Genomic DNA, 18,393 nt, shown 5'->3' on the forward strand with positions numbered 1-18,393 from the left:
GTCACATAGATGTGCAAGCAACTCCAATATCTAATATTACAGGTGTACAAAATAAATACCTCCCTTGAAAAAATTTTTTATCAGAAAATTAAAAAAAAAATATACATAAAGCAGAACTTTCTCTTATTAAATAAAAACACAGGTTAATGTGTGCACTAACACAAAAACATACATCTCACACTGACTACATCTATATTTTCCTTTCAAATCTATGTACAACTACTTCAAGAGATGTAATTCAACATCCTATGACTTAATTTTTAAAACATTTTTATATCTTAAACTTTCAATGAAATGACTAGATCCAATGTTATATTTCACATTCGTTGTTTTCATTCTTCACACCATTACCACCGAATATGTACATGTCATGGGTAAAGTGGGTCAATCCAAAATCAAAATAACACACACTGATAAAAATGTCAAAAATACTGCAATAATTTCTTAATATTTGTGCTGTTTCATAATTCTTGTTAAAAAGACAACTGAAATAACAAATATAAATTTGATATGAACCACAAAACCATACACCATTAATAATGTAATAAAAAACATCTTTAAATACTTTCACTAAATATTAGTATTTGCTAATATAACCAATTTAACATGCTTTGAATTAGTGTTATTCTTTATGGCCAGAATTTTATATTATAAAGTATTTAAACAATAAAAATAAGATTTCAATCAGTGACAAACTACTCGTTACATTCGTAAAAACTTCTTTATATTTTGTAACAAGCATATACTACACTTCCTAGAAATTAAGATATCACTTATGAGATAAAAGAAAAACAAAAGTTGTGTAACTGTTAAATTTAAAGTTTGCAAAGAACTTCCTTGATCAACAAATTATTTTATATAAATACATATATTATTCACTTTTTTTAATCTCCTTTGGTGACTGTATAATAAATATTGCTGCATGATTTTTGCAATACTTCATTAGTTTTACAAAACAGAATATTTAATAAATATTTTGAATTTATAAAGTATCATTTGTATTTAAGGAAATTTCAAGTGAATTTACACATTAATATAAAAGGAAAACATACAATGAAGTCCCTCTTGAAATACAAACTTTTCTTACCCTTGCACTTTACTCAATGGCATGCGCTATTGTTAATCATATAAAGATTTATTTAAATACAACTATGAAATTCAATATAAGTTGTTTCTCTACTATTATTTCTAAAAAGATATATGACAAAAGTACATTATCAAAAATTCAACTGTAGAAAAAAATTATCATTTTAATGCATTTAAAATTTAAAGTAACCAGTTGGTTTTTATATTCAAAGGTTTCTCTAAATTGCAAGTCAAAGAGTAACTAAGAGTTCAGTACAAAAATTGAGAAAAAAAAAATGTAACATATGTGTAAATGATTTAATAGTTGCTTATTTTTTAAACAAAATAATACAATTATCTGCATGAATATACACACTTTCATGTTACTTGTATATAGTACTTGAATTATAACATAAATGAATACTTCAGTAAAAAATATCTTTACAGCAACCTGTAAAATAAACTACTATTTTTTAAACTTATTGCTTCTGTGTAGTAGATGCAAAAAACAAACAAAATTTGTTCATCTGGTATATACCTTCTAGATATAAATATAAATCTATATGCATAGGTTTTAATCAACAAATTTATCACAACTCTGAAACTTTCTTAAGAAGTGCACATTAATATCAAGAGTTTAAAGCTCAATGTCAAAAGAGCAGACCACAAAGGATCCCTCATTTCTTCTCATGACCTTTGGATTTCTAGTTACCTTGACTGATCCAAATGGTTGACGAGCAGAATCTTTAACCTTCAACAAACATCTAACTGTATTTTGCCTGAAGGAATTAACTTCAATGTAGTTTTGATCAGAACAATTACCATCCATACGCAGATTACCTTGCACATCCAGATGTAACTGTTCCTTTTCAAACACTTCTGCCGTGCAGCTTGGAGTTGCCAAAGAAAACCCTTCAACATGATTAGTGTCTGTCCCATCAATATTAACTCGACAAATGATACAGATCTCAGCCTTCCCACGCTTTAGCCTTTTAATCATAAGAAAAAAACGGACATAGATAGGTATTTTAACAACTTCCTGGTAGAGTTCACTGACAAGTTGAACCATATCTTTCCACCACACTGGGGTAATTGGATAACACTGACACACTAGACAGTAGCGGCCAGTTACATAGGTTGACAGGGACATATAGGTTTTACTTTTCTTCATAGAGGCTGAGCCTGTGATGTTCAACCACTCTACTTGTTGATTTCCTCCTGTTAAGCTACAGACAAGATGCATTTTGCGAGTGTCTTGGCTTCTAGACTGTGATGTAAGTTCCCCTTCACTGTTAGAGTGATCCTGCTTGGTTATGCTATTACAAGTAATTATTTTTTCATCATCAACAGGCAAACTTACTGTCCCCTTATTAACTAATGGTATGGAAAGAGTGCAAGCTTTGTGAAATTTCCTATATCTAGGCTCCACTGTTAAAATTGGACTTACTGTCACATGATCACCAAACACTTTTTTTACTAGATCCACAGGGACAGGTTGAACACTTAGGCCAATGTTAACAGGTTTCAAAAGGGATCCTGGAGAGAGCACTATTTCTGCACCAGGTACCAATGATGAAGCTATCTTACCACCATCTGTTCCAACAGTTTTCACATCCATATGAATAGAAGATATTATACATAGAAATCTAGGAAGTACAAGTGTCTTCAAAAATATTGATGCTTTAGTTGCTGAGGTAAAACCATTATCACATGGTTCAGAGGATGGTAGAGAATCTCCTTCATAACACAGAGACCAGGTGTCACCAACATCACTCTTTAGCATGAATACCTTTCTCTCTGGTCTGTAAGAAGCAAAATGATGCAATTCAATTAAAACAGGATGAATCAACTTGGCTCCAACAGGCCTAATTTCCAAGATATATGAAACAAGAGCTTCACTGTCATTCAAAGGAAGAGGGCAGAAGTTATCTGCACCATTACGCAAGCAACAAGTAACTGCTAAAGATCTGGATACACATCCTGTTGGAAAAGTCATGGAAAATGGAAGGTGACCAGACTGGCTTAAAATTCCTCCTTCAGGTCCAACTACAAACGTAATCTCATGACATTCATTTAGTCTTTGGCCACTACAAGACTTTTCTGCAAGTTTTTCACAAACCTTAAAAGAAAGAGATCCCAGCAGTTTGTCTGGAACATCAACAGCAGGGATTTTCACACTTTCAATTTCTTTCTCAAATTTTTCCAAGACAGAAATAACTTCTTTGCAGTTCTGCTGTTGTGCTACAATCAATGGAGTAAATCCACCCTCTGCAGCAGAATGAGGGTCTGCTCCATACTCAAGAAGGAACTGAACCATTCTTGCATGATTCTCTTGAGAAGCCATATAAAGAGGAGTAAATCCCAGAGAAGCCTGAATGTTGACATGGGCCCCATTCTCTACCAATAAGTCAGCTATCTGTATGTTTCCTTTAATGGATGCAAGGTGTAATGGAGTGTTTAACTTTATTGTTTTGGCATTTACATCTGCTCCATTTTTTATTAATTCTTTGACAACATCATAGTGACCTTCTTTGGCAGCAAAGTGTAAGGCACTGACACCTAACAGATTAGAGCTGTTAACATCTACTCCCTGAGATAAGAGTTTTTGTGTATATTCCAGAAGTCCAAATTTAGTTGCAGTAAGAAAGCATTTAGTCTTCTCATATGCACTTGGGTCATTATGCAACTCTTCTAGCAGACAAATCTCAAGTGATGGTGTTTCACTTTTCTTTTGTTTTGACTTGGTGTTACCCATTTTGCACTTACCTAATACAAAGAACACATTGCAAAATCAATATACACACACAAAAAAAAAAAAAAAATACTGTTTTAAACTTTTACAAGTTTTTGTTAGGCTTACAGGGATAGAATTTAAGTAACTTAAGAAAATGCACCTTCATTTATTTCAGAGTATGAGAACCTGTCTGTTTTTTTTTTAAATCATAACATCAGATGCAAAATTTTCATAGTATATTAATGTTTAAAAGTTGAATTGTATAGAATGTCATTGCTTCATGCTTTGATAGTTTTGCAAACAAACGCCACTTCTGGTAGAAAAAGGTGTGTGTGTGTAAAAATATACACACACACAATAAATATTTATTTATTTAATGTATTCAAAGCCCCATTATTTAATTGGTTTAACAAGAGATCTTTGTTAATTTCACTTTAAGCAAACTAATGGTAGCCATATGGACATCAGGGGACAATCAACAACACTATCAAGTAGCACAACTCAAGGAAAATCACAACTGATTATGACCTGACTATATAATGACAGTAAGAAAAGTTATTTTTCTGAGGTTAGAAATACATTTTTATTGATTACTTTTATAAAGCAACTTACTTAATATAGCAGACATAAAAAACACAAATTACCTTCTGTTCCTGTTTCAGTAATGCCTTAACAATAATTATACATTACCATCAGTAATAGAACCAAAATCTTGCAACTGAGTATTTTTGATAGCATAAGGTGTTTATTAATTATTTGATTTCACTTATGGTACTTTATTAGCAGCATGTGAATTTATTTCTAGCTCCAAACTTTTGGAGAATTTTGTAGAGTTTACTTGCTTATACATTATATAAAAATAAAAGTATAAAAATAAGTTTTGCATCATCATAAAGCAGGTAGTGGTATACCTTAGTTACTTCAGATTACAGGGTTAATTTTGAAAGTTAAAGTTTTACCTTCTTCCTTCTTTGTAAAAACAAAATTACACAAACAGTTTTAAAGAAATGTATTATATTTCTGCTAGTGATAAACTGAGTTCTTCATAAATTTTAAGTACATTTTATTCTTAAAAGGTAGGAAAAGAAAAGAGTAAAGAACAATCAAAGAATGGAAAGATGAAACAAGGAAATGGTGTGAGAAACGTTATGGATTAGTAACATTAAACACAGAATGCAGCATAAATAAAATCACAAGAAATGACAACATGGAAATGAAACACTGACGAAAAGTAACAGATCAAAATCAAAAGTCATAGTATGGTATGAGAAACAGTACGTATCACCAAGATGAACAATGTCCACATCTTGATCAGAGAATGAGTAAAATGGGACAACAATGTGGAAAATGAAAATAATGGGAAGAACACAGATCACAAAAGAGCATTTAAAAAAAATTAGCACAGAGTCATGGAGGTAATAATAAATCACTTCATGGTTCTGTCTATGTGAATACAATAGAAGTACATCATTTTCAAGCAAAGTGACTGTAGGTAATCAGTCAAATCAAAACAGCAGAAGAGTCAATGCAGTAAAGTTACCAAGCTATAAAGCTGAATGAATGATTAGATTGCTTACCCATCAATAACGATTACACTGATTAGAGTCTCGTAAACTAATCAATTAATTGAAATTACGTTTCATTACAAAATGATATCAATTACAGAGGTCCAGACCAGCCACTGAATATATATATACAGTTATGCAGTTCACTGTAAATTTTCCTTTGTTTCTAATTACAAATTTTAAGAAATATTTGAACTGTTATTATTCTTTGTGCATATGTGACATCTTTTGCTAAGAAATGGAGTTTAGAAGTGCTGTAGAGGGATTGCTGTGAATTTTCTTGAATGATCACACAATTAACAGTAGACTAACAATGCAGTGATACACTTTTTATCAAATTATTTTATGCAACCATAGAATTTTGACAAGTTCCTATTATGTTCAAACAAACATATGTTACATCATATAGATAGTGATGCTATTATTTATTACAAAGATAGTTACTAGCAATGTGGCAATTTGTTTGCATCAACTGATACATTTAAAAAATAAGTAAAAGATAAAATAAATCTACATACTTTTGATTTTGAAACTATTAGTTACCTAACTTTAAATAGTGCTAAATTGAGTTTAAAATCTTTCTACTGTGCATAAAAATAATGCTCACCAGATCATACCCAAGTATAATTTTTCTTTATAATACACATTTGCTATGGCATTCTTGAAAGGGTGATACATCTTGAATGAAGACAAAAATACTGAATGTTGACATTTTTCTTATTTTGAAACATATTGCAGATAAATACATCTTCAGACAGAAATTCTATTTCCCTCATGCCTATAAAATTTGTATGCCACTACTCTTGAGCTAACTCTCACCTAAATCCACCTACTAAACTGAACTGTGATGGTACATTATGATGTTATCACATAAAAAATAGCACTTCACCAATATGAGGATGACACAACCTCTGTGTACAGTAACGTCCCCTATACACTTACACTCATGGTAGCTTCATTCTTCGACAAGTCAAGAAAAACACAACTTACACAAAAGGTGGGGAGGGCATGTAAGAATGTGTGTAGAGATGAATATGTATCAGAAATACATTTTCTGATAAGGAAAATGTTAACTCACCTTAACACACACACACACAGAAATAGTAGAATCCCACTTTGAAATGATGGAAGAGCCATGCAAAAATTAGACCTAGATGAGCTCCCTTGAGAAAGAGCAAAAAAAAAAGCCCATGGAGTGCGACATATTATGGCAGGGGCTCCATAGAGGTATCCCCATGGGAGACCACTTCTCATCTTGACCAGGGTATACTCTTTACCCAAAATTAAAAGGAGGGACATACAAAAAAACCTGAAGTGTCACAAGGATGGGCAAAACATGATCATGACCAACCAAGCACCTGAACACAAGTGGCCTGTAAGCCAATGTGTTCAGTGTGAGATCAGACCATTTCTCTACGGTCCACAACCCCAGCAGTTAAAAAACAGTAAGCAGCAAGGGTTTCCAATGCTCTACTTGAATAAGACAGGAGAGAATTGTAACTGGGGAAGCCTGAAGAAATATCTGTATTCTCATTGAACCATGAGTCAAAAAAGGTCTTTTGTTATCAAGCACAAGTTACACACAGGCTATCTATGCACTGCCCACCATGGATATTAAAACCCAGTTTCTAGTGGTATAAATCTGCAGACATGCCACTGTGCTACCAGAGAGCAAAAGGTCTTTTACTGGAGACAGTACAATGGGTAACAATAAAACCTTATTTTTAAAAGAAGGAAAGCATAAGCCAAATGGGCAGACAGCCACTTCTCTTTTTCTTTTTTTTTTTTTTTCAAATCCTAGCTTGATGCAGATTTTGGGAAATAAGCATACCCTGGGAGAAAACACTAGCTATCTGGCAGGATCCTGTTTAAAAAAAAAAAAAAAAGATATTAAAGGGAAAGACACCATATCAAAGACAGTGGGCGTCAAAATCTTGCATGAGACAAAACAGTCAGATAGTGAAGATAATGAGCTACAAACATGTAGAGAGTCACCTACATGTCTTCTTAGGGATCCCATCTATGAGCCAGTGAAAATAGAAAGCAAGAGAATGAGAATGGTGACAAATCAAATGGGAGAAGAAGGATGAAACAGGTCATGAGGAAAAGGCTGTACAAAGAGCAAGAAACCAATGGATCAAATAGGGCAGGCATGAGAGCATACTAAACCATATTAAAAACTCGGTCAGGCATATGAGTCACAAAAGGAGGTCAGTGAAGACAGAAGAGGTGAAACAGAGTGGAAAGAACAAGATAAGAAAATACTTAGTACCAGAAAAGGCAAATTATAATGGACAATGCCAATCTAATAACCAGCAATGGTGGAGACTAACAAAACATGGTCAAACAACTAATAAAAAAAGCAAATAGATGGTTCATAGTAGGACAGTCAGAAGGGAGAAGCAAAGGAGCTAATGATGAAAAATCCACCACTTTCACTGATAGACAGCAAAGTGGAAGGGCAACAGGAAAAAACACAACTGGAGAGTCTGACATGATGCACAATGGACTAGACAAATCCCATTAATAAAGATGGAGACACAGCATCCCTTAATGGGGGAAAAAAAAAATGTGAGGTCGAAGGAAGAGTGAGTCGATATTGGGTATAGGAGAGAAAAGTTTGGACGACAAGCAAAGGAGCATAAAAAACAAACACACAAGTCTGAGTCAATCAGTAGAGATTGAGAATGAGTGTTGCCTATCAAGGAGATGACTCAAGGGAGAAGTTAATGAGAAGGACAGATATATAGAGGAAGGTGTGACCAGTTATGGCTGAGAGTTTCAACAACCACAGCTAAAGAATGAGTATCAAAGGATCAGAAATGAGAAAGCTGGAGCAAAGTGGGGTCATACAGAAATCTATGAAAAACATACCCAGCCAAGAAAAATCTCAATGAAAGACCTGCATAGAACAAAGCCCAGTAAAGAAAATGGTCTGTCACATAATTCATAGCTCTTGGCACATGAAAGGCAACAAACAACAACAAAAAAATACCCAAAGTGAATGAGCCCAGAAGAGTAGGTTCAACATCCAAAAGCAAAGAGTCCTGGAACGGGTTTGCCCCTTAATGGTTGAGGCAAGAAAAAGTAATGGAAATGGAATGGATCATAAATGATTGATTAACTAGCAGGTAATGAGAACAGGCCCAATGAACAACAAGAAGTTTGAGCATATTGATACAGATTGAAAACTTTTCCTGCATCCAGCTGCCAGAAGACATGTCTTTTTCCAAATACATAGTTTAATTTGCAACAGAAACATTGATGATGAGATGGAAATCTGGTTTGAAGACAGTAAGGTATCACTGAAAGTAGAAAGTAGTATGGGCATGTTCTAGCCATAATTAACAACTCCTTGAATAAAGTAGAAGGGAGAATCTTAATAAAAAACAATGAAACTTGAAAAAGAATCCACTGTATCCACAAGGTACACTGAAGAATGTATATGCCCCAAAAGAATGAGGGATGCAGGGGACACCAGAAACTAAATACTCCATAGCTCACAGACAAAGGAGAGAAGGTTCGGCTCAGCTCAACTGAGGCAAGAAATGAAGAAAATACCCAGATGTACCAGATACTAAGTCAAGATAAGAAATGACTTGAATATTCTGATAAGCCATCACGACTGAAAAGTCTTGTGCAAAAGAAAGGAGGTGTGAGAAGAGAATACCTTCTAACAATGGGCCAATTTGAAGCCAATCATCCAAAAGTAGAAATGACATAAAGATGGTGAATCAAGGGTCTAACAATATAAATAAATGTAAAAGAGACCCAAGCTATATCGAAAGGAGGACCAAAGATTTGGAAGACATTAATCTGATGTATGGAACATAGAAATACCTGAAGGATTGAATAATATTAATATGCAAGAAGGTGTCTGATGTTCCGTACCATCTATAGACTGTAAGTCAGGTGAAAAGGCCACAGATATTGTTGGAGAAGAGAAAATATGAAAAGAAGCAAAGAGATCTAGGGAGAGAGATTATGAAAAAATTTTGTGAAGAAATACAAATATTATTAACTTGAACTTAGGTGAGAAATTTGAAAAAAATTCTGAGGAAAGAAATTTATATAAAATTATTAAAATGCTGAGTTAAAGAACATAACATTTCACAGTTTGGTAAAGAAGGTGAAAGTTACACATTCTTCGTGGATGTACAAAAAAACTCAAAAGCAGTGCATTTAGACACCAGAGAGTCTCAAAGCAAAACAATCTCATCTGAAGCAATACACCATCATCCATAATGTGAATAATAGGAAATGAAAAAAAAAAAAGAACCATCTAGCATAAAAACAATATTGTGATTAAATTGGATATATCTCCAAAAATAGTTGACAATTAAAGATTAGATGTTGACAAAATATCAAAAGACTTCAGTCACACCTTAAAATTAACAGCTGTTTTTATGAGAGAGACACCCAATGAAACTTGAATAAAGAAGTCCCATCCGCTATTTTATTTGTCAACTTTCAGAATGCAACTTCAAATGAATTTCTCAGCTGACAGTCTACTGAAACATGAGCTCAGAAATGATATCCAAAATTTACATACAGTGAAGGGCAAGTGGAATGTTTGTCATAAGTGTGATCTAGGATTAATGTTGCAGTTCTTCACAGATGGTTGATACAATGGAAACTGTGGCATAATTATCTTAAAAGAACATCAGGTTCAACATGACCAACAACAGTGAAAGTTCCAAGAATAGCACATAACTTGAAAAATCATTATTAACTTGCAAAACACAATTAACTCTAAGTAATTATTATCATAAAAAAACATTTTTTGTTTGTAGGCAAGTCATGTCATAAATAGATGATAAGATAATGACCAACTGTTGCTACAATAAGTATAAAAATGACCAACTGTTATTACAGTTGAAACATTAAAAAATTAATTTTGAGTCTCATACAAAGACCATGTAACCTCATTTGGTCATGCTAAAAAAAATGCCAAATAATGTCAAACGTAGCTCTGATATATTCCATTCCATCACAAGTTCATATTGTAAATGGTTTTCATATAAACTGCTAATTTGTTTATTCAAATTTGTTAATTATAAACTTGCTGAATGGTTCACTTGATGATTTGGTTTGTATCGTTGATGTACATTTTTTCTTATAAACTTTTGTTGGTTGCAATACAAAGTAAATAAACTGGTTTTTATGATTATATCTTAAAACTGAAATGTAATCCTGTATCAGGAAATATCACAACCAAAATAATAAATAATGTCAACCATTTTAATATTAAAATATAATAAAAAAAAGTATTGTTTTGCTCAATATAAAATTAAATATTAGTATTTTAAAAGACTATTTGTTAAAATATGTCTTATTCTGGGGCAGGTTTGGACCATTAAAGGGTGCTAGGGTGAATTTTACCTCCAGAAGTAAAGAGTTACACCCCCAGTCATTTTTATGCTGCATGATGTCATTATGAGATACTGGCTGCCATTGCTTTTATTAAATTAGCGTATTATTTAGACATGTACTCACCACAAGAACATCAGGTTCCATTCCTACCATGTGATCCTCACTATCTTTCTCTGCCAGGTCCTTTACATCTTATAGTTTTTGCTCTTGTTGACAGTTGAGTAAGTCCCAAAATGACAACGAACTAACAAAAACAGTTGATAAAAAAACTAAATGCAAGCAGATGCTATTATTGTTAATTTATTTTGATGTTTTGGGCCTAAGCCCTTTTTTGGATATGTCAAAGGAATGCTAGAACAAATATACTATAAGCATCCTACAAGGTGACCTGTAAGTCCCTACCCATCCATATATCTTATGTATCCAGTGTATCTGTGCATTGTCCCTTATTCTTGCTGCATAGTATTATGCAACGCCACGTTCTGCAAGACATTTTCCTCAACATAGCAGGGATTATTGTTCCAAATGCTGCAGTAACAGCTGCCTTCAACTTATCATTAGTATTATAATGTTGTTTGGACACAATATATGGATGGGTAGGTACTTACAGGCCACCTGTGTATATACAGCAATAACAGCATGCTCACAGAACTTAATACAAGTGTAAACATTATTGTATAACATTTGGTTACAGTATTGAAGTAGCAGAAAAACTGAAGATGATTTTAAATCAATTTAAATTCAATTCAGAATAAAATGCAATTAAATAAAAACTGGATAAAATTATTTAACTTACACGATGCAAACGTTGATATTAAAAAAGCATTAAATTTTATACTATTAAAATTTTTCAATAAGCCATGGAGGATATATAGACTACAGAATGCCAAGAACAAATATTATTTCAATGAACAATTTCAAGCTTAAAGTGTATCCCTTTACACCTATCACAAACAAGGAGGGACCTTACTAATTAACCCTTGAATAACAGGAATGTTGTAGGTAGTAGAATCAATTTATGATAGTCACAGTTTGAGGGTTAAACTCGTCCTTTATCATTCAAAAATAAAAATCAACTTACCTCTTAACCTATTGTGAGGTCCCAGATTTGCAAACCTCCAACAGAAATTCATCACATAAGCTAATCATACTGTCAGTAAATAAATGTCTTAGCTGAAAATAATTTTTTTTAATCTTAAAATTATGTTACTTAATTCAATTATCTTCAGAATTCAGTATAAAGAGATCACAATCCTTTAACATATCAGTCCTCCAGTTGATCTTATAATATTCAATATGATTGCTTTCTACCTTTCTTTTCTCAAGAAAAAACAATTTAAGAGATCTTGGTCAATTATTAGGAGACAGCCTGTCCATACTTGAATCATCCTAGTATACCCTCTAACAAGTACTTTTCAGTTAATCCCTGTCCTTTCTTAAACAAGTGTGAGGCTTAACTCATCATGTATAGAGAGAAAATTATATTTATTAGTAAGTATATTCTAATATTTAAATTGACCCACTATTAGTGACAAAGTGCTAACTTAATGGCTTGAATGATGCAAATGAGTAGGCACCCACCCATATTAAATGTGTGACATATGTGAAAATTAAAAGAAACTACCTTACATTTCCATAGATTATTTACCAACTATGTACCTAACTTATCTTAGTCATTCCAGAGAACCTCAACATCCTCAATAAGATTAGAATTATGCTAATTTATTAATCATGTTTCTGTATGTTGCATCAACATTATCAAATTTGAAAAAGTACTGACTCCTAAGACAATCCACCAGTAATAAGAAGCCAGTATGTTCTAGACTCCATTACTAACAGCCTTTTACTTTTTCTCCCCGAGCCATCTTCAACCCAATTAACAAGTCTTTCCCCATCACTTACCAGTGTGTGGAGATAAGAACATCCCTAGAGAACTCCTCAGGATCTTTGTCAGTAGCCATAAAAAAATTAAAAATGAACAGTGGAAAGATATGGCAATAATGTCATGAAGGTAAGAGGTAGGCAGTAAAATTTGGTATGGGTTAAACTGATGGGGATTAAAGGCCCATCACCCAAATGGATGAAACAGAATCCAATGGTTGCTGGTTAAGGTAAGAACAGTCTGCACAAAGATAAGTGAAGGCAGACTAATCCATAGCTCATGGGAGATGAGGCATGTCAATGCAATCATTTAAATTAGAGGCAAATTGTTCAGCATGGAACCTACTATCAGGGGAGGGGTAAAAATCAAATAGGGTTAGGAATAATTTTCATGTAGTAAGGAAGATCATGAGCAATACGAAACATGAGTGAGGAATAAAAATAAAATACTTGAGAAACAAAATCTGAAAAACCATAAAAGACTAAATTGAATCCTCATGAGGGGCATGGCAAACATAACGAGAGGAAACAGATGATCAAAGTCCTCATCAGCCTGAACAGGTTTGATACATTCAGGATGAATTGGGGAAAAGTCTAGAGATAAAGGTTGACTTATCTAACATTCCATCTCCCAGTGAATAATTGTTGATAAATCTACTATCAGGTTGCACACACTTGAGGCCTGGGATAAAACCCCTATAGAAGTTGAGAAATGCAAAGTGATAACACTGACTTCAGAATTCATGCTTCAAGAGTTGATAATAAAGGTGACTATAATGAATTAGGATCAATATAATTCTAAGGAAAATTGGGTAGTTCATAAAGTATAACCACTTCAAAGAAATTTTATTTCAAACTGAAATCAGGTCAAAGAATAACATAGAGCACAAGTGCTGCCAAACAAGAGGTAATTGTTTATTGTCTGAAGGAGTCGTCACAGGGAGAATAGTTACTCTTGTGAATGAAGGGAAATACCTTATCAGAATTTCTTAGCAAAATTCACATGTTAAATGGAAGGTATCAATGATTTGCTTATAGCAACAAGTGGGCTACTTTACAGAATAAAGGTGAATTATACACTATAGGTGAATTCCACTCAAACAGGTTAGGTAGTATAATATTGGGAGAAACTATAAATATTCATCAAACTAATCTAAATTTGCCTTGTGAAGATGGAGCTTGGTAAATTGGGAACATAAATTAAATGGATAAATAGAGCAACAATTAGTATGGAAATAAAATTAGAGTATAATAACTTAAAAATAAGTTTTTAAAATAAACATCATATTTCGAGATACACATAGTAGATACAAGAATAGGCTTAGCTGTCATTATTAAAATGTTAAGGGAACTGGAAATAAGTTCAAAACTCCAGTTGAAATGAAAATTACTAAAAACTGACAAGAACTGAAAATTTCAAAATTTCTGGTTATAAAGCAATGACTTCTTGAAACCAGACCAGAACAATTTGATTTGGTGAAAGTGTTACATCTCTCAAAACTAGAACAAGTCCTGGTTGTCTAGTCAAACTGGCCAGTATGCTTAAAAAGCAGTTTCAAACTGTTCCAATATTGCAGCACCCTACAAATACTGCAAAGATTCTGTTTTCTAGAACTAGAAATCAATGACAAACTTAACTTACAACACTAAGAAATTTAATCAATGCAATCTTCAATAAAAGTGTAACTAAGGTAACGTCTGGATGGATGTGGTGAGAAGTTTTTCTTAAATCAGAAAAAGACATTTTCACAGTGATTTTTTTTCAAATTCAAAGTTTCATTAAAAAGCACAATAAAAAGAATCCCCAAATCATAGAATAAGAACTCAGAACAGACTATATAAAAAGGTCAAAACATTTTACCTCAAATAAATAAAATTTGTTCCTTTTCACTTTATGAAGTAATGCCATTTGTTGTTTAATAGTAATAAACGTTTTTAAAATGAGAGAATGGCTTTATATGCAAGTTCATCAATTAGTTATAATCATGCTTCACCAGCTTGGAAAAAGTTTACATAATAACAACCATTGTAACAATTCTGAACACTACTGTGTTTGTTTTGTTCCTGCCAGCCTTATAAACTTTGAATTGAGTGAAATGTAATATGTAATGGATATGACAAATATCACTGGTGGAAATACTATCATTATACACTTTTGCACTTCTTGAAAATCCCTAAGGGATTAGATAAATAACAGTGTTAAAAAATGTAACCAGCATCTAATACCAATGTCTTATGATAAGTGCAATTAATTCTAATCATACTTTGCCAGTTTGGAAAAGGTATTCACAACATAACAAACAGTAGCCCTATCAGCAAAATCAAACTTGCTATGGTCATATTCAAAGTGATCTATCAATGCCTACCACTTCCCATTCCAAGAAAAACATTTCTTTTTGTATCATGCTACAACAACAGGATAGAAATGGAGTTCAATAAAAAAAAAGCTTTTTCTGACTTTGAAAAACAAAATCAAGACTAATCATGGAGGAAGCTGTTTTTAGATATCTCATTTTCTGGAATGTATCACTTTGTTCTGACCTGCACTCAAGTCTTAGTTTATGTAGAAGACATACTAGTTTAAGCTATTGAAGAGAGAAAACACTTTTGCTATGTGTTTAGATCATGAGTCTATGGCTTCTCAAAAATAAGGTATATCAATGATGTTTTACTACAATAACCAACACTGAAAAAAATACTGAAACAGAATTTGCCTAAAAACCAATAAAACTACAAAGTGGCTTTATTTTGTTCAAAACCATTCTGAATATCTTTCCAAGATGCTACGGATACTATATTATTGTTACAGAAAAAAATTCAGAAAATTCACAAACACTAGCATTTCTGTTTGAAATCAAAGAAACTGAACCTCAATTTAAAAGTTTTATAAATTTTACATGTAAAATTAGATAGAAAATCTGTTTATTTATCAAGCAAATTATACCTCTAAAATAATTTTAAACAATGTATGAAATAATTATACAAGTTTATTTGTTGTTTTTTTCACAAATTAAGTTTCCTTCAGAAAAAAGCAGACCCAACTAGGCACAACAGAGTTAGAATCTTGGGTATTTTTAGATATACTGAGGATGTTGAGATATTACAATGATATGAATCAAATGGCAAGTTAGGCAAATTATTTTTAATTAAAGTCAAGGTTATGTATTTGGTTTATCTTAATTTGGATCACATGTTTAAAATAGAAAGAACCCACCAACTGTAGAACTTGAAATTAATTTTTCCATCCATTTGCCATCAGGAATAATGAACATAAAAAAATCCATCAACCCTGTAAACATTATAATGATCTAGTATAATCTTTACTGATAATCCATCAAAAACTTGTTGCAATGTATTAAATAAGGAAACAAGAGAAATAGAAAAAATAAAGAAGTATTGGAACATGTGAAAATTACATCAAATGTGACTACTGAACAGGTCATAAAAGAGTTATAAAACAAAAAATTAACCATGTTTTAGTAATGGGACTAATTTCTAAGCTTGGGCACTCTTGTCTGCGAGCTCTTTGTGAATGTGACAAACATGTCATGGATTAAGAAATTCTGTTTGGTTTCCCTAAATGAAATAGATAAGATTATTAATTGCTCAGATAAACAATCTCTTCATGAATATGATAATATAAACCACCATAATTTCTACATTTGATTATCAAATGCTGATAGCTCAGGAAAATCTATATTCATGTCACTTTTAGAGCTTGAATAAACTATGTATGTATTAATCTTTAACTAATTCACAAGCACAAATGAAATGGAATGATTATCTTCTAATGATAAACTAAAATACCCTACTTTCAATTTTTTAATGAAAAGTGGTCATTAAGGTTTAAAATATTCTTGTTGGAGTGTAAACAGAGAGATAGTAAAGGAAGCAGATTTATATCATGTTCTGATGATATCAAACTATAAGGACAAGAAAAGACAGAACAGCCACCATTTAAGATAGCTTTATGTTTTTCATATGACAATTCATTTATGGAATAAGTTGAAATTAATAGTACTAGAATGGAAGCCAGTACTTAAAGAGCTTAACTTTCAAAAGATGAATAGATGATTTCCTTAATAATTAAGTATTAAGGAGCAACTTTATATTTTTACTTTTTTTACATATAAATGTGAAAACACAATCTTGAAGCCCAAATTGGTTCCTTCTTGTTTTTATGTTAAGTGGCAGCAGTGTTTCTCAAAAGTAACTTGAACTGGATAAAATGGCAAGATGATTGTAATTTTACTATATTTATAGGCCTAATGTTATAATAAAATTAATACTACTATGTATTAACATACGGTATTGCATCATGATCAGATATGAAAATACATTAGGTTAAAATCAAAGTAATTTAATAATTTGCCCACGACTTATATACCTTCGCTTATTACAACTGAAAGTTAAGCATAAGTGATTATTATTTAAGTTTATAATTAGTATATTAACAAAAACTAAGCCTAAAAAGCACCATCGTCAAGGTAAACTTGATATACTGTCTCGTTCTTCTTGTCTTTTTTTAGAATGTTTCAAACCAAATCTAAGACTCGTAGCTAAAGTTAAACTGTAGTTTATTTCTACCTATTAATCATTTGACTTTCACACAAATTGTATTATAACAATGTGTCATCAAATAACAAGAAACTTCAGTTAATTTGCAAGTTGAACTATAGTTGAAAAACTTACTGTCTTAACAATATTTTTCTGTGCCAATGTTTTCGTATCCACTTAATTATACACACCTCGATCCTGTTCAATTTAGTAATAGCAGTACTAAACTATTATAATATTGACCTATTTTTATGCAAAAATAACAATTACCAGTTTCAAATTATATTATTTTACACTTTCAATGATTAGTTTACGTTAATCATCCATAACACCAATCTGAAGCATGCTTTCATTTTTTTTAATTAATAGGTGTTATTTGATAACACTAACATTAAACGCTAAAAAATTCTTATTTGTTTGTTTCAGTATATTTACATACTTTATTGTACTAAACCTTTAACGTTTTTCAATATTCCCTACTCAAGTAAATCATTCTGTCACATTCTTTTAATATATTTTATGATAAAATTTTGTAAGTCCAGTGTAATTTTAAGGGACCAATAATAATATACACGATGTTGTTAATTGGTTAATTACTAGGATTCTAGACTTTTCAATGTTCCATAGAATAGATTTCAAGCTGGAGATAATAATGACAGATTAACCACTTGATCTAATATTAGTTTTGTCTATATACTAAGAACTATAAAATGCAATAAATACAATTAACTCTCATTTTTCGTTCATAAAACCCAACATTAATTACTTCGCTTTTTATTCTTACTCTTTGCACTGAACGAGTTCTTGATAAAAAGATATTATGCTTAGTATTCATAACATGAGGTATCAATAAAAAAAGAAAATTGTTTTTGCACACTTATATATGAGTTGTTCCGTATTTCCAATTATGCGAACCAGGTACCTGACTAGAACCCATCGACTTCAATAATCAGTGATGTCGAGAAAACCCACTTGTAGAGAAATATATATATGTGTGAACCTTACGATGACGGAAGAAGGTCGATACGTTGTTCGCTTCTCTACGTAAAAACATTTCTCAACCCAAACGAGCTGTTTTTACATATATATTTTTCATCGATTTCAAATTGTGAATAGGCAATTCTTTATCCCGTTATAATGTGACGGTCAATCCCTCTATTCGTTGGTAAAAGAGTAGCTCAAGAATTGGCGGTGGGTGGTGATAACTAGCTGCCTTCC

At 32.1% G+C, this 18,393-nt stretch overlaps 1 protein-coding gene across 4 annotated transcripts; it reads right to left on the reverse strand.

The window, feature by feature from the left end:
- Nucleotides 1-702: 702 nt before the first annotated feature.
- LOC143222274 (ankyrin-3-like) lies at nt 703-17,704 on the reverse strand. 4 transcript variants are annotated; one of them, XM_076448564.1, is made up of 3 exons: nt 17,615-17,704; nt 10,861-10,981; nt 703-3,831 (listed from the first exon to the last, which is right to left on the reverse strand). In XM_076448564.1, exon 3 carries the CDS (start codon nt 3,818-3,820, stop codon nt 1,703-1,705), a length of 2,118 nt encoding a protein of 705 aa, XP_076304679.1. In that variant the 5' UTR covers nt 3,821-3,831; nt 10,861-10,981; nt 17,615-17,704; the 3' UTR covers nt 703-1,702. The 4 variants fall into 4 exon arrangements, with proteins under 4 accessions (XP_076304679.1, XP_076304681.1, XP_076304678.1 ...); XM_076448566.1 differs by lacking the exon at nt 17,615-17,704 and adding an exon at nt 17,367-17,567; XM_076448563.1 differs by lacking the exon at nt 17,615-17,704 and adding an exon at nt 17,311-17,567.
- Nucleotides 17,705-18,393: the final 689 nt, after the last annotated feature.

This window comes from Tachypleus tridentatus, chromosome 8, assembly GCF_004210375.1.
Source record: "Tachypleus tridentatus isolate NWPU-2018 chromosome 8, ASM421037v1, whole genome shotgun sequence".
Lineage (NCBI taxonomy): Eukaryota > Metazoa > Arthropoda > Merostomata > Xiphosura > Limulidae > Tachypleus > Tachypleus tridentatus.